This window comes from Cervus elaphus, chromosome 11 (assembly GCF_910594005.1).
Source record: "Cervus elaphus chromosome 11, mCerEla1.1, whole genome shotgun sequence".
In the NCBI taxonomy this organism is placed as follows: Eukaryota; Metazoa; Chordata; class Mammalia; order Artiodactyla; family Cervidae; genus Cervus; species Cervus elaphus.
Genome location: NC_057825.1, coordinates 99,838,525 through 99,861,056, shown reverse-complemented (window position 1 = coordinate 99,861,056; position 22,532 = coordinate 99,838,525). Strand labels below are relative to the sequence as shown.

At 48.6% G+C, this 22,532-nt stretch overlaps 1 protein-coding gene across 1 annotated transcript in view; it reads left to right on the top strand.

The window, feature by feature from the left end:
- Positions 1-22,532, top strand: part of FER1L5 (fer-1 like family member 5) — a 54,131-nt gene that overhangs the window by 13,165 nt on the left and 18,434 nt on the right. Inside the window, exons 12-24 of the mRNA XM_043917206.1 lie at positions 170-293; positions 683-735; positions 2,177-2,245; positions 6,703-6,746; positions 6,840-6,922; positions 7,001-7,095; positions 8,301-8,429; positions 11,393-11,570; positions 18,512-18,636; positions 19,736-19,836; positions 20,635-20,812; positions 20,891-21,046; positions 22,061-22,192. Of these exons, the coding sequence (XP_043773141.1) occupies positions 170-293; positions 683-735; positions 2,177-2,245; positions 6,703-6,746; positions 6,840-6,922; positions 7,001-7,095; positions 8,301-8,429; positions 11,393-11,570; positions 18,512-18,636; positions 19,736-19,836; positions 20,635-20,812; positions 20,891-21,046; positions 22,061-22,192 (1,467 nt within the window). The remainder of the gene's footprint in view (positions 1-169; positions 294-682; positions 736-2,176; positions 2,246-6,702; positions 6,747-6,839; positions 6,923-7,000; positions 7,096-8,300; positions 8,430-11,392; positions 11,571-18,511; positions 18,637-19,735; positions 19,837-20,634; positions 20,813-20,890; positions 21,047-22,060; positions 22,193-22,532) is intronic.

Genomic DNA, 22,532 nt, shown 5'->3' with positions numbered 1-22,532 from the left:
CCCCAGGCCCCCCAGGCAGCCACTGCTCTTCACACGCTTTCCTTTGTTTGCTGTGTTACTTCCAGGTTGCCCATCCCCACCCCAAGCAAGCCCAGGGTTGGGGAAGCCGAGTCTGGTGGCCTGTGACCTCCTTGTGATTCTAACCCTCTCAGCTCTCTGGTCCCTCCAGGTCGATCAGAGACTGACCTACAGGGCTGACGACATGGACACTCGGATCTTCAAGTCGTCGGTGGTGCCCATCAGCATGGCCTACCTGCAGTTCTTCATCTACTGTGCCGAGGACCTCCACCTCAGTCAGTCGGGGCTGGGCAGGGAGCGGCCCCGGCCACCTGGGCTCCTCACAGGGCTCCCCAGTTACATTCTGACATTAAGACTTGGGGTGGGGAGGGGGGACTGAAATCCACCAAGAATGGTTTTATGAAGGCGCCTTTAAAATGGGCCACGAGCCCCTGACTTGTCCCTAATACCCATATTCAAGGTTCCTTCTGCCAGCCCCCACCCCCATCGTGTGCCAGGACACACCAGGGCACAGGGAAGCAGAGTGAAGGTGGGAGGGGTCTGCCCAGGGGTCACGAAACCAAATGATGAGGGAGGGTTTTCATTATGAGGTCCTGTCTCTTCTCCATTTCCTCCTCCTGAAAAATGATGCTGCCGCAGAAATCTTTTAACTTCTTATTCTTAGAGAAACACTACTCTGTGAGTCCTGTGCTGGAGGTGGAACTAATTGGGGAAAAGGTAAGCATGATAACGGGCTGAAGCTTAGAGACATTGGCACCTAGAAAAAAATAGCTTGGAGGAAAAGACTGGGTCTGAGGCCAGGACCCCAGGAGTCATATCCCGTTTATGAGTGATGTGATCCCGTGGGACCAGGGAGGGTCTCTGTGAAGGTGGAGGCCATGGCTTAGTCAGCCCGTATCCCAGAGCTGTGCCCAGTGCCTTGAAGGGAGAAGATGCCCAGCGAAAACCAAACATCGAAATGCACAGATGGTGGACCAGTGAACAACAAGTCCGCAAATGCACACCATTGGAACTGTCGCTGAGCCCTTTGAACCTCAGTTTCTGCATCTAGACATGGAAGGTTCTGGGCAAGGGAGTTGTTAACATTCCCTGAAGCTCTCTGAACACACAGTAGCATTTTCCAAAGTGTGCTGATGGATGTCATGGGCAAAAAAAAAAAAAAAGGACCCTGTGTTCAAATTTGGGGAATTCTGGGCTGAAATTAAGTATATTTGTCTCAAGATTCATCGAGCATCATTTCTACCATATCTTACCTATTAGAAGAAGTCATTAAATCTAGCCCAGACAAATGGGGAGGGAGGTTAGTGTCCACCTTTTGAAGGGGAGCATACCAAAGGGTGTGTGGATATATTCTAAGAGCACCACACCGAGTATTTATTTCCCAGTGAGTGGTTTGGTCTCTGGAAGTAGGTGAGATACTGTTGGGTGGCAGAGGCACGCATATTTTCAGAAATGTTAATATGTCTATATTTTTCTTAGAGTGTATGAAAAAGTTTAACCAGTCTAATTTAACCAGCACCTCCCTTGACTTTACCAACATGATTGCTTAGAATAAGGCTAGGTTTAAAAATAAAATCAAGTGATACTTTGAAAAGGAGTATGCCATCAGTATCATTGTTGCTGACTTTTTGTTGGGATTTTAGAATTTCTCGAACAAAAGCAATATGTTTGCACTCATGTAATGTTGGAAAAGACCCTGATGCTGGGAGGGATTGGGGGCAGGGGGAGAAGGGAACGACAGAGGATGAGATGGCTGGATGGCATCACCGACTCGATGGACTTGAGTTTGAGTCAACTCCGGGAGTTGGTGATGGACAGGGAGGCCTGGCGTGCTGCGATTCATGGGGTCACAGAGAGTCGAACACGACTGAGCGACTGAACTGAACTGAACTAAATAGTAACCCTCTATTTAAAAGTTAAATCAATTGAAAGCTGATTTGAGGGAAAATGTGAAGGAGTCTGGCTCTAGATAGCTACTCAAAGGACTGAAGTTGTAGCTGATGAGCGTTGTCAACGTCTCCTTGGACCAGGAACTCCCACAACCAACTCTGTGCTGCAGACAGGGTCCACCCATAGGCTGGACGAGAAGGGCTGGGAGGTGAGGCCAGTGGAGGGAGGAGGGACAGGCTGGACTGATATTTCTTTGGGATATTCCCAGCTCAAAACACATGTGCAGACCCAAACCGAGACCCCGATATGGAACCAGATCCTGACCTTCCGGATTCAGGTATTGCTTTTTCATCATGCTTTCTCTTCCTCACCCCTCCACAAATAGAAGGGGTGTTTGTAAGGGGCATGTGAGGGAAGTTAGGGGTGGGAGGGGGCAGGGAGTTCTGCTTTATAGGGAGCATGAGGAAGCCCAGGACATATTACAGTGAACCTTACTTGAAATGAATGGGGGGAATTCCCGGGTAGTCCAGTGGTTAGGACTCCATGCTTTCACTGTTCCTCATCAGGGAACGACGATCCTGCAAGTGCAAGCTGTGCTGTGAGGCCAAAAAAAAAAAAAAAAGGAAAACGAATATGACCCAGATGATTTCAACTAATGATCAAGTTCAGTTCAGTTCAGTTGCTCAGTTGTGTCTGACTCTTTGTTACCCCATGAACCGCAGCATGCCAGGCCTCCCTGTCCATCACCAACTCCTGGAGTCCACCCAAACCCATGTCCATTGAGTCGGTGATGCCATCCAACCATCTCATCCTCTGTTGTCCCCTTCTCCTCATGCCCTCAATCTTTCTCAGCACCAGGGTCTTTTCAAATGAGTCAGCTCTTCGCATCAGGTGGCCAAAGTACTGGAGTTTCAGCTTCAACATCAGTCCTTCCAATGAACACCCAGGACTGATCTTTAGGATGGACTGGTTGGATCTCCTTACAGTCCAAGGGACTCTCAAGAGTCTTCTCCAACACCACAGTCCAAAAGCATCAATTCTTCGGCTCTCAGCTTTCTTTATGGTCCAACTCTCACATCCATACAGGAAAAACCATAGCCTTGACTAGACGAACCTTTGTTGGCAAAATAATGTCTCTGCTTTTTAATATGCTGTCTAGATTGGTCATAACTTTCCTTCCAAGGAGTAAGCGTCTTTTAATTTCATGGCTGCAGTTACCATCTGCAGTGATTTTGGAGCCCAAAGAAATAAAAAGTCAGCCACTGTTTTCACTGTCTCCCCATCTATTTCCCATGAAGTGATGGGACCGGATGCCATGATCTTAGTTTTCTGAATGTTGAGCTTTAAGCCAACTTTTTCACTCTCCTCTTTCACTTTCATTAAGAGTCTCTTTAGTTCTTCTTCACTTTCTGCCATAAGGGTGGTGTCATCTGCATATATGAGGTTATTGATATTTCTCCCGGCAATCTTGGTTCCAGCTTCTGCTTCCTCCAGCCTGGTATTTCTCATGATGTACTCTGCATATAAGTTAAATAAGCAGGGTGACAATATACAGCCTTGACGTATGCCTATTCCTATTTGGAACCAGTCTGTTGTTCCATGTCCAGTTGTGACTGTTGCTTCCTGACCTGCATACAGGTTTCTCAAGAGGCAGGTCAGGTGGTCTGGTATTCCCATCTCTTTCAGAATTTTCCACAGTTTATTGTGATCCACATAGTCAAAGGCTTTGGCATAGACAACAAAGCAGAAATAGATGTTTTTCTGGAACTCTCTTGCTTTTTCGATGATCCAATCATTAAGGCCAGGTTAGGAAAAAAGTGAAATGAATGGGCCCTAAGACTGAACTTTCCAGAGAACTTAAACATGCCCTTTCACTTACATTAAAAAAAAAAAACAACACTTTAAAAACCCATTCTAAATTATACTATGCATTTTCTTATCTTCTAATCAAAGTGCCCTGAATATAATTGTATCTCTTTGTTGATGGCTTTAGAGGCACTACAAGAGCATAGTTATGTCCGGGGCTATGTGCAGTGTGGGACTGTTTGTTACTATATTAAGTGGTCTCAACATGGTGGGGCTTTTAGTCTGATTTCTACAGCTTTTCAGTCCTCCTCAGTCACCTGTCAGCAGTGTGGATGACAGTTTTCTTCCAAGTCCTGCGAGAGCTATGACTGACTTTTGACTCCATGCAAGGCTTGTAAAAACTGTGTGTAAAATAAGAGTCAGCAATCTGAGAGAGGACTTGAGCACTCTCGTGTGAGTGTGTAGAACTTTGTGTGGCACTTGTTTGGCTACACAGCGGGTGTTTCACTGTCCTTAAACCTTACACTGGAAAAGACCCTGATGCTGGGAAAGATCGAAAGCAGGAGAAGAGGGTGGCAGAGGGAAGCCTGGCATGCTGCAGTCCATGGGGTCGCAAAGAGTTGGCCACCACTTAGCAACTCAACACCACCACCACCAACAACAACATACCTTACATTTGTGTGATGTGAAATTAGCAAAGGAGATCCCCTCTGCCTTTCTATGGACCCTTCTCCCTGCTTCTCCCAGAAACATCTCCATCTACCTCTCCGTGAGTCAGCATTTTTAACCATTTCTCTCCATCCCCACCTTCTTGGGTGATTTTGTAGACTCTTAAAGAAGGACCTAGTCCTTCCCGCACCCTTGCTCTCTCCCCCTGTGCTGGCTGGGATGAGGCTCATGACAGGAATCCTTGGATGCTCTGTGGATGCTCAGGGCCTTGGACGTCCTCTCTCATGTTCAGCTTCCTCCGGGCTCGGAAAACAGTGGGGGAGGGGCAGGCCCCCCATCCCTGAAAGAGGCCTTCCCATGTTTGAAGATGTCCAAACACCCCAGACCCTCACCCATTTCCTGTAGATGCAGTCTCTCTCTAGAGCTGGGGCTGTTTGGGTGGCGGCCTGACTGTTGCTGGCAGTTCAGTCACTAAGTCATGTCCAACTCTTTGCAGCTCCATGGACTGTAGCCCACCAGGCTCCTCTCTCCATAGGTTCTCCAGGCAAGAATACTGGAGTGGGCTGCCATGCCCCTCCTCCAGGGCATCTTCCTGACCCAGGGATCGAACCTGGGTCTCCTGCATTGCAGGCAGTCTCCTGCATGGCAGGCGGATTCTTTACCAACTGGACCACCAGAGAAGCCCCATTGCCTGTTGCCAGCCTTCTGGACCTCACTGTGAAGTGGCAGGATGACCACCTGCAGTCAGTGGCATCTGAGGCCAGCTGGTCAGGGGCCGAGCAAGGCAGGCTGCAGGGGGCACTGCTGACAATGGTCTGTGCCAGTTAGCAGTTCAGGGGCCCCCAGACAGGAGGGCAATCAAAACGAAGAAGTGGGAAAGGGGAAGAGAATTCTCAAAGATGGATGAAAACATGGTTCCATCAATTTGTAGGGTTTGGTGCTTTGGAAGACCTGGGTGCCCAAGGGCCCCCCTCTCTCCACTTCCAGTGTCCTTCCTTAAGCAGGGTGATCTCATGGCTTACTCAAGCTGCTCGATGGGAAAGCCCTTTCTTTATATATGTATTTTTAAATATTTATTTATTTGTCCACACTGGATCTTAGTTGTGGCATGCGGGATCTAGTACCCTGACCAGGGGTTGAACCCGGCCTCCTGCATTGGGAGCATAGAGTCATAGCCACTGGACCACCAGGGAAGTCCATGGAAACTCCTTCATTCCCCCTGCTCCCCTGACCCTCAGCCTCCACGGCCAGGGACAAAGGACAAGGGGAGTGGAGAACAGAGGACCCCCAGCCACGCCCGCTGAACAAGGGATGTGTGAGGATGTGGGGCCCCCTCAGGCCTCAGCCCCAACAGCTGTGCTTTACACATGGACTTTTTGTTTTTATAATTGAGGACAGGGCAGAGATAAGACTCAGACACTTGGGTTCCGATCCTGGTTCTGTCCCTCTCTGGGCCTCAGTCCCCCTCAGTCAAGGACAGCCATACCTTGCTGGGTTATGGCGGAGTGGGCAGGGGTCTGCACAGTACCCCAGGGCTTCAGGAGCTCGGCCTCTCGGGGCCTCAGTGTTCCTGCCTGAAAATGGGAATGATTACAGCCCCTGGCTTCTGGAGTTGTTGGGGGTGGAGGTAAGGGTCACTGAGGTGATCCACACACACTTTCAGGGCAGTCTAGGGACAACGGACACCCTCCCCAGAGTGGCAGCTATTATTACTCTCTGAAGAGACAGATGTCCTGCCGTTTATAGATTAACTGCTAGGGGATCCTGTGGTGGTCCAGCAGTTGGGACTCTGCGCTCTCACTGCTTCGGGCCTGGGTTCAATCCCTGGTTGGGGAACTAAGATCTGACAAACCACCCTGAGTGGCCAAAAAAATTTTTTTTTTAATTTAAATAGTAATAAAGGTTAACTGCTAAATGTGAGGAAGTCTTTCGAGGCCCACAATGTCTCCGTGAGATGGCTTGGTAAACCTGCCTCCAGACTGAAGGGCTGTGTAAGGACTGCAGTCATGGACTCCACAGTTGGGTAGACTCACATCTCGCGGACCCTGGAGCTGATATAATGAGGGACCATTTTTAAGAATGAGAATATAAAATGATCATGGGACACAGTCCGAGGCCTTCCCCAGGCCCTTGCAAAGGGCCTATACAGTGGGGAGCCCCCAGCTAAAGGTCCATAAGCCTCAGTGGTCAGTCCCTTTGGGCTCACTGGTAACAGAGCCAAACCTTGACCCAGACTCAGGACTTCCCAACTGCTCTGTCTCAGCAAAGACCAGGCCATCTGGGCAGGCACCCACTGCCCTTCTCACTTGCCCTTCGCAGCTTCCCTGCCTCTCCAGCTACATCAAGTTCAGAGTCTTGGACTGGTGAGCAACTGGGTGGAGGCTGGAAAAAACAACAGGCAGGAGGACATCAGAACTGGGCTGGGGACCCCACCTGCAGGCTGTGTTTCTCTCCAGCCCCAGGAACAGGTGCAATGATGAGATCGGGACGGTCAGCCTGTCCCTCAACCAGATCTCGTCCACTGGAGCCGAAATAGAAGGCAAGCGAGCCCCCCGTGCCCTGCCTCCTGCACCTCCCCCACCCGAATCCGCCCTCTCTCACCCCTTTCTCCTTGCAGGAATGTACTCTGGCTTCCTACCCTGCTTTGGCCCCAGCTTCTTGACTCTCCGTGGGGGTAAAAAGGCCCCTTTCAGGATGAAGGAAGAAGACCCTGTAAGCTTCTCATGTCAGCTGTAGGGAATATTGGAGGTGAAATCAACCATGTGTCAGGCACCAGGGCCTGGGAGATGCCTGGGGAGGGCCAGGCCCTGGTTTCTGTCCATGACACTCCAGTAGAGGACTTGAAGCCTGTACACAAAGGACCACATAAGCCCAGGGCCCGTGCTGTGACCCAAGAAAGGAGCAGATGGAGTGCTCTGGGCATTCACTAAGGAAGGGGCATTGAGATGAGACCTCAGGTAAGAGATTTGGCAGGTGGAAAGGTCATGGGCAGCAAAAGAACCAGCACAGGTAAATGTGGAAAAGCACTGGGTTATTAACACTGGTGATAAGGGGCGGGGGGTGGGGTGGGATGGATTGGGATTTTGAGATTCATGTATATACACTACCATGTATGAGATAGGTAACTAATGAGACCCTACTATACAGCACAGGGAACTCTACCCAATGCTTTGTGGTGACCTAAATGGGGAAGAAATCCAAAAAAGAGGGGAGGTATAGTTTGCCTATAGCAGAAACGAACACAATATTGTAGAGTAACCACCCTCCAGTAAAAATTTTTAAAAAAGAGAGAGAGGATGGCAGTAAACACCAGAAAGTCAATTAGTAAAAGAAGAGAATGGGGCTGGGAAGGCCTCTGAGTGAGGAAGAGCCTCAGAAACCAGGACCTCAATGCCTTTAGGAGCCTCTCCCACATCTCTGCTGCTCTTTCCTAGGCCTCATTCATTTCTACCACAGTCTGGCCTCCCTGATGGGAACAGGGCCTTGGTAGCCTCTAATTGGGAAGGCCAAGGAAGCATTCTAATTGGCCTTCCTAGGTCATGTGTGCTCCCCTTGCGCCAATCACTATTGCCAAGGGGGCAGGGCCTGTCCTGATTGGCCAGCCTGGGATAATTGAACAGTTACCACAGTCCCCTCCAAGCAGAAAGGGTTTACAGGAACAGGGCATTTTTGGTGGGCCTGGAGATAGAATGAATGAAAAGGAAGAGGAGGCCTCAGGTGTGGAAGAAGGCTCAGGGCCTAGAGGTTTCCAGGCATGGTCACGACTGGAGTTTCTGAAATTCCTCCCTGGGACTGTGGTCAGCCCAAGGCAGAAAGTTACAGAACAACCCTGTATTTGCTACAGAGGTTTCAGGAAAGACTTTTTCTGCTTTTTTCTCTCATTCCTTTTCCTACTGTTTTCCTTCCTATTACCCTAGAATATTCCCAACATTGTCAAGGATGGTTTAGCTTATCGAGGCCGGGTCTTCCTGGAGTTGATCACCCATGTCAAATCCCATCAAGAAGCTAAGATGAAGGATCTCTCCCTAGATGTGATCAGCATAGAGGTAACCACAAGAGACAGGTAACCCAGGAATAAAGACCCCTCCTGCCCGCCTCTAGTCTCCTATGGGTCCCATCTCTGACATTGCAAGAAGCCCTTGGTCAGGAGTGGAATGTGCTTTTTGGATGTATGGGATGTTTCCTCAATCCAGCTGAGTCTTTTTTTTTTAAGAATTTTTTGATGTGGACCATTTTTAAAGGGTTTATTGAATTTGTATAATATTACTTCTGTTTTACATTTTTATTTTTTGGCCACAAGGCATGTGGAATCTTAGCTCCCGCTCAGGGGTTGAACCCACACCCCCTGCATTGGAAGGTGAGGTTTTAACCACTGGACCACCACGGAAGTCCCTCCACCTGAGTCTTTACTAAGCCCCAGTGGGGGCTTCCTGCTGTGCCAAATCCCAGGAGGTCAAGGGACCCAGTAAAGAAAAGGTTTGGATTTAAGAAATATGCAAGGAGAAATTAAGAGATATTAAGGAGAAATGATGTTATAAGGAGTCTGCATTTCTTCCTGAAGGCCAAGGAGGACCACTGAGGCAGGAAAGGACAGGAGAAGACACGTCAGAAATAGATTTGTTGTTGTTCAGTTGCTAAGTTGTATCTGATTCTTTGTGACCCCATGAACTGTAGCATGCCAGGCTTCCCTGTCCTTCAATATCTTCTGGAGTTTGCTCAGACTCATGTCCATTGAATCGGTGTTGCCACCCAACCATCTCATCCTCTGTCACCCCGTTCTCCTCCTGCCCTCAGTCTTTCCCAGCATCAGCGTCTTTTCCAGTGAGCTGGCTCTCCCCATCAGGTGGCCAAAGTATTGGAGCTTCAGCTTCAGCATCAGTCCTTTCAATGAATATTCAGGGTTGATTCCCTTTAGAATTGACTGATCTGATCTCCTTGTAGTCCAAGAGACTCTCGAGAATCTTCTCCAGCACCACATTTCAAAAGCCTCAGTTCTTTGGAGCTCAACCTTGTTTATGGTCCAGCTGTCACATCTGTACATGACTACTGGAAAAACCATAGCTTTAAATGGAAGTAAAATTGGGCCATCCACTTACTCAGGAGAAATGGGGACATAGTCACAAGGGAGGAGAGCTGGAGAGGAGAGAGCAGTCACCAGAGACCCTTTGGAAACAATGATCAAAGTCACTGACCAACAGGACAAAAGAAGTGAGGCTGACATTCATCTTCTGCCTCAGGTGGGGAGGTGGGGAGGTGGGGTCAGACATCAACATGGGCTCCCTGAAGAAAGAAGGTCTGGGGAGATGATTGTGAACTTAAACAAAAATATTCACAACCTGACAGTTGAGAGTTATATTTTATTCAGTGGAATTTTTAGGACTTCAGGCCCTGGAGGCAGCATCTCAACCCTGAAAGAACTGCTCTGAGGAGGCAAGAGGGGAGCCAGGTCATATAGAAGTATTACAACAAAGAGCAGGTAGTCTGAACATCAAAAGATCATTGTTAAAGGAAAATCAGACATCTCAAGTTAAGGAATTTAGGTATTTTCTATGTATGGGAAGATGCAAGAGTCTGGCCTCATTCCTTTCATATGCACCTCATCCTGAGTTTCCTCAGGGTTCACCATGGGGAGTGGCTGCAGCCTGACAGCTGCTAGATGGCAGATATTCTTTCCTTCCTGAGTTCCCTCAGGGCTCACCAGCTCACCATCAGGGGTGGCTGCAATTACTGATGACTGTGATGTGTTTTGTTTACCGATATGGTGGAAAATATTCCATTTATCATGATGAATCCCACCTTTGACCTGTGCTTGTGAGACACCCACGAGGACCAGTCCCTAAGCCTGCTAGATATAAACATTTGTCATCAGCACACCAGGATCTACCCAAGATTATGGAGGAATCACCCTGGGGGAGTAGATGGAATGAAAGGAGAAGGGACCTGAGGTTGGATCCCATTGAGAATCACAGCCTATGAGATTGCAGGGAGAAGGGTGGGGGCGGGGGGGCGTTGCAGGGAGATGGAGAAGGAGCTGGCAAAGGGGAGCACTGGGGCAGCCTCTGGAGGGGAGTTGCAGAAAGGAGAGAGCAGAACAGTCTGAACGTGGCAGACAGAAAAGCTGAGGACCCAAAAGTGTGTGCTGGTAATGAGGAAGGCTCCAGTAGCCTTGGGTCAGGAGAGAAGCTGAAGGTGGGAGGGAGAAGTTGTTAATGGTGCATAGAGACAAGTCTATAGAAAGTTGGCTGCAGGGACTTCCCTAGGAGTCCAGTGGTCAGGGCTCCGTGCTTCCACTGCAGGGGACATGGTTCGATTTCTGGTCCTGATCGGGGAACTAAAATCTTACATGCCATGCAACACCACCAAAAAAAAAAAAAAAAAAAAAACTTGGCTGCAAAGTTAAAGGAGACAAGAACAGGTCCTAGAAAAATAGGGGCTCAGAGGAGAGAGGGAGGGTTATTTTTTAATGCAGGAGAGATATGAGTTAGTGAACAGAATGGGAGAATGCAAAAGTAGGGAAGAGGTTGGCAACAGAAATGAGAGAGGGGCTCATGTGACAGAGGACCTGAGAAGGTGGGCTCAGGGTGGGGGGACGGGGCTTGAGAACAGCCAAGAGCAGATGTGCATGTGTATGCATCCTCTACCACAAAGTCCTCCCCACACTCAGTCTCATCCAAGCGAGGCGTTTAGACCAAAAGAAGAGGGGTGGAGTGGACCAATTCAGAGCCTAGACTGACCAGGAGAAGACCTTCCTGCCTGACTTCAGGAAGAGAAGACCAGGGCTGGTTGGGTGAAGGGGCCAGGTAATGGAGGTCATGGGAGGAACTTCCCTTGATCAACCACGTGAGTGGGAGTCAAGGCAGAATTTTGAGAGAGGACAGGAGTTCAGGGATGGTCTGGCTCACAATGAATGAAAGAAACAGGGCACCTCATGCTTGCCTCCCTGCCTGTCTCTATAGCTTTGTTCATCCCTTGACTCACGTGCTGGGGATGTTGGGGGTTATTGTTTTAGAAGCACCAGAACCGACAGAAGTATGGGCTGTGCGTCATCTTCCTTTCCTGTACCATGATGCCTGACTTTAAGGACCTGATTCAATTTGAAGTCAGCATTGGTCACTATGGAAACAAGATGGACCTGAGTTACAAGCCTGTCGTCTCAACCACACAGTACAGCCCAGCGATATACGATGGTAAGAGTCAGATCCAGCTGAAGGGTAGAGAGAAACCACTGCATGTCGGGCTCTGGGTTGGCCCTTTTAAGGTGTTTAGCCCAAGGGACATTCATAGACGTTGTTAACCCACATTAGGTATGAGGAAAGTGAGCTTTGGGGAGGTAAAGTCACCTGTCAAACATTGCACAGCTAGTAGGTGGTGAATTCATGACAAGAGCTGCAACTAGGTTTTGACTTCTCTACCATGCTTTCCACACCACAACTTCTCAATCCCATCTTCTCTCCTACTACTCTGAACCATCCTCATCCAGCCATGCGTGTATTAGTTGTATGGTGTGTAGATTGTATTTCCCCCAAAAGAGCTGCCCACCTTCTATCTATCCATGAATCCACTTACCCATGCATTCATCCATTAAACTACCAACCATCCACTGTCCCAAACACCCACCAACCACCCATCCACCCATCCATCTTTTCATCTAATATATGCTCACTGGACATTTTTATTGGGCACTATAAGGTTCCCAAAGGGCCAGCAGCATCACCTGGGAACTGATAGAAATGCACATTCTTGGCCTCACCCTGGATCTACAGAATCTGAAAACAGAACAGCAATCTGTGTTTCAACAAGTTGTCCAGGTAAGGGGTGGCATGCTAAAGTTTGAGGACCATAGCTCTAGAGAAACACTATCTCATCTTTGTCAGCTTCACCCTCTCATCACTCGAGAGCTTTTCTGTGCATCCCACTTGTCTGCCTGTTTTTTTAAGAACAGTTATTTTGGGGGAAATACAATTCACACACTATACAATTAATCCACGCAAAGTATACAAATCAATAGTTTTTAGTATATTCACAGCATTGTGCTCTGATCACTGTGATTAGTTTTACAACATTTTCGTCAGTCCAAAAAAGAAACCCTGTACCCACTAGCAGTCATTTGCTATTTCTCCTCTACTTCCCCAACCTTAGGCAAACACTAATCTACTTCCTGTCTTATGTGTGTCCAACTCTTTGCGACCCCATGTACTGTAGCCTCTGTCCATGGAATTCTCCAGGCAAAGATACTGGAGTGGGTAGCAGTTCCCTTCTCCAGGGGATCTTCCCGACCCAGAGATCAGACCTGGGTCTCCCACATTGCAGGCAGATTCTTTACCATCTGAGCCACAAGGGAAGCCCCTTCTCTGCCGCTTCCTATTCTGGACATTTCATATACATAGAATCAATGTATGGTCCCTGATAACTGCTGCGTTCATTTAGCATAATCCTCTACATGGTTTTAAATTATGAAATATATACAAAAGTATATTAAATGCATATGTGTAGTTTAAAACAAATAATAAAATATGTACCATGAAGTCATCACCCAGATTAAAAGGCCGAAATTCTCTTAGAAAGGAAGAAAATTATCTCAGCATCTTAGAAGTTCTCTGTATGCTCTTCCCAGATCCACTTACCCAAGAAATAACCACAGCCCTGAGTCTCATGATAATCACATTCTTGCTTTCCTTCGTTATTTTTACCACCTATGCATGCTACCTGAAAGAGCATACTATTTTTGCATTTTTATATAAATGGAAACTTTCAGTGTGTATTCATCTGTTTTGCATTTTTTCTCAATAGTAAATGTTTATATTGGTATGTATAACTGAAGTTCATTTTCATATCTGTGTATATTCCATCATATGATTATGCCACGAGTTTTGTGGTATATGTAGACATTGAGGTTTTATCTTTTTTCTAAAATAATAATGTTGTTGTGAACATTCTTGTACATATCTGTTGGTCACAAGTGTAAGACTTCCTCTAAATTATATACCCAGGAGTGGAAGAGAAATTCAAAGCAAAAGTAATTATATCCAATTACACTCTCATCAGCGTGGCATGAGAGTTCTTATTACTCTGCGTTCTCACCAGTACTTGACCTTGCCTAGTCTTTTCATTCCTGCCAGTCTGGTGGGTATATTACAAGATCTTGATTTACAATTTCCTGATTATAAATGGAGGTTGAGCACCTTTTCATATGTCTACAAACATTTGTCTTTCCTCATCTGTAAAAAGTCTGTCAAGATCATTTATGTATTATCTGCAGTTGTCCAACTCTTTGTGACCCCATGGACTGTATAATCCATGGAATTCTCCAGGCCAGAATACTGGAGTGGGTAGTCTTTCCCTTCTCCAGGGGATCTTCCCAACCCAGGGATTGAACCCAGGTGTCCCGCATTGCAGGCTGATTCTTTACCAGCTGAGCCACAAGGGAAGCCCAACTATTATCCTAATTTGGCTCTATTTTTTCTTATTGATTTGTACGTTATTTTTTCTGGGAATAATCTTTTGTCAGATGTGAGTATGTTCTAAATATCTTCTCTAAGTTTGAAGCTTTTCATTCTCTTAATGGTGGTTTATTTTTTTTTATTGAGGTATTATGAAATATAAAATGCACAGACTTTAGGTGAGTTGGATGAATTTTGGCTCATTCAAGTTCATTTGGGTTTTTCTGTAACATCCTATGGAAAAACTCAAACTTTTTGACCAGCCCAATACATCCACATACACATCATGGACAGAAATTTCCATCATCCCACAGAACTGCCACATGTCTTTTTTCAGTTAATCCCCCCCAGCCGCTGGGGGCAATCATTGCTTTGCTTTCTATCACTATAGATTTGTTTTGCTTGTTTTACAACTTCATGTAAATGAGATCATACACATGGTACCCTTTTTTTTTCCGATAGCTTCTTTAGCTCAGCCTAGTATTTTAGGTGGTGGCTCAGTGGAAAAGAATCCGCCTGCCGATGCAGGAGATGCAGGTTTGATCCCTAGTCTGGGAAGATCTCCTGGAAAAGGAAATGGCTACCCACTCCAGTATTCTTGCCTGAGAAATCCCATGGACAGAGAGCCTAGCGGGCTACAGTCCATGGGGTCACAAGAGAGTTGAACACTACTCAGGGACTAAAAAAGAGCAATAAGTGTTTTAAATATTCATCTGTGTGGTTGCATATTTCATATTTGGCTCCTTTTTATATCTGATAGCATTGTGTAATATGACTATGACAGTTTATCCATTCCCCTGTTTATGGACATTTGGATTGATTCAAGTTTTGGAGTATTATGAGTAAAGCTGCTGTGAACATTCTGGTACAAGTCTTTTGGTAGAAATGAGCTTGCACTTCTCTTGGGTAAATAACTAGCAGTGGAATTGGTTTTAAAACACCTAACATTTTCCCGAAGTGGTTATAGCATTTTACGTGCTCATAGCAATGTGTTTCCTTGTTCAAAGTCCTTGTCAACTTTTGGTATTGTCAGCCTTTACCATTTGAATCATTTTGATGGGTGTGAAATTGTACCTAATTGTAATTTTTATTTTTTTGGCCACTCTAAGTGGCTTGTGGGATCTTAGTGTTCTGACCAGGGGTGGGCCTTGGCCCCTGCAGTGAAAGCATCAAGTCCTAAGCACCAGACCACCAGGGAATTCCCCTTCATTTTAATTTTAATTTCCATTTCTCTAATCACTAATGATAGTGAGCGTGTTTTCATGCTCACATATCTTTCTTTAGTGAAGGGACTGTTCAGGTTTTTGCCTATCTTTCATCGTTTGTCTTTTTATATTATCACATTGCAGGAGTTCTTTTACAAGGATACAGTTCCTTTGTCAGATAGGTTCTGCTGATATTTTCTTCCTCTCTGTGGTTTATTTATTTATTATTGTGGCCAGGTATCTTACTGTGGCTTTAACTTGAATTTCTTTAACATCAAATGATACTGAGCGTCTTTTCATATGCTCTTAGCCATTCATGTGTCTTCTTTGTTTATATGTTTAATTCAAATCTTTGCCCATTTTTTCAGTTGGGTTGTTTGTCTTATTATTGAGTTGTAAGAGTTCTTTATATGTTCTGGATACAAATACTTTATCAGATATAGGATTTGCAAATAGTCTGTGGCTTGTCTTTTCATTTTTTAAATGGTATCTTTTGAAGTGCAAACATTTTCAACTGACTGAAGTTCAGTTTTTTTTTTTTTCTTTCATGGTGTCATATTTAAGAACTCTGCCCAACTCAAAGTCATAAAGATTTTCTACTTTTTCTTCTACAATTTTTACAGTTTTAATTCTTACATTGAGCTGTAATTGTTCTTATTTTGGCCATGGCACAGCATATGGGATCTTAGTTCCCTGACCAGGGATGGAACCCTGACTCCTGCAGTGGAATTGCAGAGTCTTCACCACTGGACTGCCGGGGAAGGTCCCCATGGTTCCTTTTGAATTATCAATAATTTTCATATGAGTATTCAGTTTTTCAATCATCATTTGTTAAAAAGGATTATCCTTTTTCCAGGTGGGTTTTCTTAATTGTGTTTTTAAATATTCTGTTCCATTGTTCAGGTTTTCTACTATTGGGGCTTCATTTATGGGCTTAACAATTCTCCTTACTTTTCTTCTGTATCTGTCATTTCCTCCCTGATCCTCTTTGGCTCTTTATTTCTATCTTATTTTGGTCATTCTCCTTTCTTTTTTTTTATGTCTACTTTTATTTACTTGGCTGCACTGAGTTTTAGTGGCCGCATATGGGATTTTCAGTCTTCATTGAGGTATGCTGAATCTTTAACTGTGGCATGTGGGATCCAGTTCCCTGACCAGGGCTCGAACCCTGGGCCCACTACATTGGGAGCACAGAGTATTAGCCACCGGGGCACCAGGGAGGTCCCCCAGTTGCCCTTCTGATTTCTTTGCCTCTTGCTGGAGTGTCTGTGGAGTCTCATCCCTGCTGGGCTTCCTTTCATGCCATCTTCCTTCCTGTAATGTTTTTGTTTTCTCTTCTATTCCTTTTCTGAGTCTTGCCAGCTCACATATCCTCATCTGAGTCCTGAGTTCGTTCCGGGGGTGTTCTTTAGCTGCACTCTGCTCCCATCCAGCCGTGGCTCCCGCTGTCTGTCTTGCCATTCACCCCCCACCCCCAGGTGACTTCCGCCACCCTTCAACCCTCACAGCTCCTCAGGCACTCACAGCTGATTCTGGCAGCCCTTATGTGTATTTTGAGCCTGCAGATTATATCTGTCTCCTTGTTTTGCTGAAAATGGAGTTATTTCCCTTCTCCTTGTTGCTTTTGTATGCTATCCAAGAGCAGCAGAAGAAAATTGCCATCTTGTGTCGGCTCACTCACATCTGAGAGCCCCAGTCCTGGGTCTCTGTTTATTTATCATTCCTGTGATTCACTCAGTGCGAGGGTTTGAAACTGGTGTCCTTCCAACAATTCAGGAAAATTATAAGATACTTTCTCTTTGAAAACGACCTCTTACCCGTCTCTCTTCTAGCTCCTTCTCAAATTTACTCTATCCTCTGTGGAACTTCTCATGCTGTTCCACACGTTTTTAAATCTTCCTTCTGTATTTTTCATCTCTCTGGGCTGCATTCTGCATAATTTCTTCCAGATCTTTTAGGAAAAGCCGTAGGTAACTATGCTATTAAAAAACTTCTGGCAGCTCTCTCTCTCTCTCCCACATCATCCTTCTCCATAGCATTTTCCACCATTTGACACACTGTATTTTATATATATATTTTATATATTTATATGTATTTTATATATTTTGATCCCAGTGGTCTTTTTTTTTAATAATTCTTGAGTAGGCTTTTGATTCAAATATAACACATCTATGGAAAAGTACACAAACCAAAGTATTCAGCTCAATGAATTATTGCAAAGCAAACATAGCCACATAACAACATTCAGACCATGAAACAAAATCCCAACATCCCAGGGGCCCCTTGAACCTGCCACCCCTCACCCACACCAAGGGCTGCTGTCCTTCTCCTAATTGACAGTTTTGTCTGGCTTTTAACTTTTTATTTTTAACTTTTCTTTCTTTTTCTTTTAATTTCTGGATTTAAAAAGTTATTTAGTTATTTATTTGGCTGTGCCGGGTCTTTGTTGAGACATGCGGGATCTTTTGTTGTGATGCATGGAGTCTCTAGTTGTCCTGAGTCATGTGCGATTTTAGTTCCCCCACCAGGGATCAAACCCAAGTCCCCTGCATTGCAAGGCAGATTCTTAACCACTGGACCACAGGGAAATCCCCAACATAGCTTTATAGGGGCGCAATTCAACCTATTTCACAGGGGTGTCCTCTTAGACCGCCCACCTCAGACAGTGCTCGGCTGTCTCTCTTGACCTCTGGGCCCTGGCAGTTGTCACAGAGAAGAGCCAGTTCTTCAAGATTTTCCAGAAACTCAGAGGACAGTTGTCCACTTTGCTTCCACTTGCCTCACAGACTTTCTGCTTTGACTTTATTTTCAGTTTCCTCTGGATTTTATTTCAACTCAGCAAAATGTTTCACAAAAAGAATACCATGTGTTTCATCTAGCTTTCCCTGCCCTTGTTTCAATAAGAATCATGGCCAGGGGACCCAGTCTGCCAGGCCCATCAGTGGCTTTTGACCATGCCTGCCCCTCCACCCCACTCCTCTGCATGAGCAGGCCCTTTATGTCAGGTGTCTGCCCACCCTAACCAAACTCTGGGTCTCTGAACCCAGGGCCCACTCCTCCTCTGCCTCCTGACACCCAGAAGGAAGACCCAACCTCAAGGCAGACCTGGGCCTTGGCATCTCGCCTGAGTTAGGGGCACAGGCTCTGGAACTGAATGTCCGCATCATACCACCTGGCTGAGCCATCGCAGGGAAACCACTTCCCATTCTAGCGTGGGTTTTCCCACCTGTGAACTGGGGACCTTGTGAGCCCAAGTGACATGGAGCACCGTGAGGGCCCCGTTAGGCCAGCTGTGCTCATCAAAGCATATCCATCCAGAACTGGCCCAAAGCCTACCCTTCAGCGGGAGGGGTCCAGTTGGGATGCTTTAGCAGATCACCCCCTAGAGGAATGGCATGGTCCAGGGAAGGTCCTCTGAGAGGGGACACAGTGCAGGGTGTCCCTCAGACACCCCCACCCCACACACGTGGCTCTGTTTTTCAGGGAACATCTACTATTACGTGCCCTGGTACAACACCAAACCTGTTGTGGCCGTGACCTCCTTTTGGGAAGATGTCGGCTTCCGTATGAACTGCCTCAACCTCCTCCAGTTCACACGAGATCGCCTGGTGAGTCATATGGGCAGGGGAGTGAGGGGGGCCAGGGACGGACCCAGGTCTATTTTTGTTTTTTTTAATTTGTCTACACCGGGTCTTTAGTTGTGGCATGCGAACTCTTAGTTGCAGCATGTGGGATCTAGTTCCCTGATCAGGGATGGAACCCGGGCCACCTGCCTTGGGAGCATGGAGTGTTAGCCACTGGACCACCAGGGAAGTCCCAGGACCCAGGTCGTTGATGGGAGACTTGGGAAAATGAGTCGCAGCCTTAGGAATCAGGTCACTCAGCTCTCTCATGCATCCCACACCAGCTAAGGTGCCAGACACAAGCACCAGAGACACAAAGATACATAGACACAGTCTTCACCACCAGGGAAGTCAGACGTGCAATAGTTAGGACGCAGAGCAGCAGGGCTGCAGGGGAGATTCAGGCGCTAAGAGCCACAGGGGCAGAGAGTCTCAGGAGGGAGGGGTGAGATGAAGAGAGGAGAGTCAGAGGAGCTGTTGGGAAAGGAGATGACATTTGAGCAGAGTCTTGCTGGGGTGAGTGGTGGGGATGCAGAGAAGGGAACGCTGCACAAAGCTATAGTGATAGGAAGTTTGTGGGTGGTTGGGGTGTGGAGGTGATGAGGAAATAAGACCAGCGGAGCTGGGAAGGGTCAGACCACAAAAGATCTTAGGTGTGTGTTGAGGGGGGAGCCACTGAGCAGTTTTAGGCAGCAGAGCCCCCCTGGTTCCCCCGCCTTAGATGTGACTTTCTCGCACCAACAGAAGGGAAGTCCGAGGTCAAGACCCTGTGACCCCTTCACAGTCCTGCTACATCCTGGCTTCTTCCGGCCACCCATTTTTTCTGTAGGGTAGTCGAGAGGGAATCCTAGCCTTCAGTGCTATGTGACAGCTTTGGATTTGGACATCTCCAGGTTACCCCTCCGTTCAGTTCAGTTGCTCAGTCGTGTCCGACTCTCTGTGACCCTACGGACTGCAGCACACCAGGCTTCCCTGTCCATCACCAACTCAAAGGTCCCCAAGTCCTGGCTGAAAGCATCCTAGGCCAATCAGCCTGTCCCAGGGGAGCCCCACACTCACACACTGCTTCTCTTCTGTTGGGCAGAAGGCCAACCTGGACACCCTGAAGTCCATGAGGAATCCGAGGGACCCGGCTCTGCTTCCGCAGTGGGAGAAACTGCTGAGGGAGCTGGTGGAGGACTGCAAGTAGGGGCGGGGAGCACCTACCCCCGGGGCTAGGGCTGAGCTAGATCAAGTCCACACAAAGCCTGGGGCGCAGGCCAGACCCTACAGAACAACTACCCCACCGCCTCCCTCCCGCACCCCCGCCTCCACAGGAAACATAAGCTCAGATCTCTCTCCAAATAACAGAACTGCTTCTCTGCCACTCAGGGACCTCCAAAATGGTCCTGACATCTCCTCCCATCACTGTCCCCTCTACATCCACGCCTGATGCTCCTATTAAACCAAGCTTCTCTCCACTGTCCAGACAAGCCCTGCACATCCCAGCCTACACGTTCTCCTCCGTCACCCCTCGCCACAAGGCCCTCGTCAGTTTTCTGCCTGTTTTGGAAGAGCCCTTGTAAGGCCTCTCTCGGGCCTACAGCCCACTTAGATCCCCTCCTCCCCGGGTTTGGTTGGCCCCCGTCTCACAGCTCACACCTCTGTCCACGAGGAGGTCCTGAGCACGGGCCTGGCACGCTGCGGGGGCTGGGAGGACCGGAGCAGGAGGTATGAGAACCCAGGGCTAGACCCCCAGTGAGTGTGCTTCCTGGGGAGGGCAGGCAGGGCTCCGTCCCACTCGCCAGGCCTGCACTCTGCGTCTGCAGGCCTGTCCACCAGGTCGACCAGCTGTTCCGGCCAACTTGGTCTCAGAGGACTGGTCAGCTGGGTCAACCAGTAGGGCAAGCTCTCCGGTCTAGGGAGGACACTGAGGCTGGGCGGGGTGGTGAGCAGGTGAGATGGGAGAGAGACCAGCCCCTGCTCCTCCGGTCCTGGCCACAGGCGGCCGCTGCCCTGCATGACCAGTCAGCCCAAAGCCACCGACCTGGACAAGAACAGGTGGAAGCTCCGCCGCCTCCTTCTGCAGGAACTGGCCCAGAAGGCCAAGCAGGCGCCCCCCAGGGACATGGTGGCCACCGCAGAGGGCTGGCTGTACCGCCTCAACGCCGTGCTCCCCGAGGTAGGCGCTGGATACCCCGGTCGGGAGCAGGCCTTGGTACCGGCCACTCAGGCGGGACTGACGCTCTTGCGCCCGCAGCCCCAGATGAACCTCCCTGACGTGATGATCTGGCTGATGTCCCGGGAGCAGCGGGTGGCCTATGCTCAGGTGCCCGCCCACAGCGTCCTGTTCTCCCCAGACGGGGCCCGGCACTCCGGCAGGTTCTGTGGGAAGACACAGACCCTATTCCTGCAGGTGGGGAGGTCGGGGGTCCTCGGGAGGAGAGGGCCCAGGACACCCCAAGGGAGAAGCCCTGAACCCCCCACCCCCACACCGGAGAGCCCCCATGAGCCTCTGGAGAGCATGCCCATTTCCTCTCTGCTGGGCCCTTTACCAGGAGAAATGGGGTTTAAACAGAGGGAGGCAGGAGCCTGGATCCATCGGCATGTAGCCAGTGCCAAATCCATACCCATCATAAATGTTCCTCAAGTTTGTCCCCTCCATTGTCCTCACACCTCACCTAGTCCTGTCCCTGTCCCCTCTCCCCTGGTCCATCGTTGGCTGCTATCTACATATTTAATACCTTTAAGGTTTGGGCTCCAGCCCTTCCTATCAAATGCAATCCATAAATAAGGCTGACTGAACACAAGTCTCCTGCCCTGAAGACAGTCCTAGCTTCCAGCCTTCCCCGTGCCGCCCTGGGGAGGCAGGTGGGAGACCCTGCCTCCCTCTCAGAGACTTCCTGGCTCCCCATTGCCCTTCCCGCTGTCGTGGAAGGCTCCATCCCAATGGTGCCCATCTGAGTCCTGCTTATCTTACAAGAACACTGAGACATGAATCCTGGTCCTGTGGCTTACTGGCTGTGTGCGTTGGGGCCCACCGTGTCTGGCCTCAGCCTGCTCCTCTGTGAAATGGGCCTGGTGATGAAGGTACCCACTCTGTAGTGGTGTGTGGGCATTAGAACATACGTGACATGTGTGGTACTTAGCACAGTGCCTGGCACATCACATGGCAAGTGTCATTGTCAATGTCACCATCGGCTCCACTCCTCCCTAAGGCATTCCCAGGCTCCCCAGTGGCCCTGCCCCTCCGCACTCCTGCACCCCTCACCCCGCACCAGCCTCTGTGATGCCCGTCACCCAGCTCAGTGTGAAGCCCCTGCTCCCGGGGCTGAGGGTGAAGGGGCAGGTGTGTGTGCCCCTCCCTAACCCATGCCCCTGCCCCCGGGGGGCCCGAACCCCTGTGGGTGCTGACCTGCCTCTGGCTCAGTACCCAGAGGGAGAAGGAGAGAAGGACACCCTCCCCGCCCAGCTCCGGGTCTGCATGTGGCTCGGCAACGTGACTGATAGCAGGGACCTGGAGCTGCTCCGCCAGGGCGAAGTGGTCGTGTATGCAGAGACGGTGAGTGGGGGCGAGGCGGGGGTGCTGGCGGGAGGCTGACTTGGCACCAGCCCAACTCCAAAGGTGGAGAAAAGATCGCTGGCAGAATCTGAGAACCGTAAAAGGAGCTAGAGGGAAGTGACAAAGACTAAAGGAGTCCATTGTTGACAAGCCATGGCCTTGGTAACAGGAGGGCAACTGAGTGGTCCCCTGGGGCCAGTGACTTTCACTGGGATGGAGGTTTACAGGGAATTTCCCCCAGTTAGTTCAGGGCACATGAGGTGAGTAAGGCTCTGACTGCTTGCAGGGTCCTTGTCCATCATTAACGTGACAGCCCGGGGCCCCTACCCACCCCAGCCGG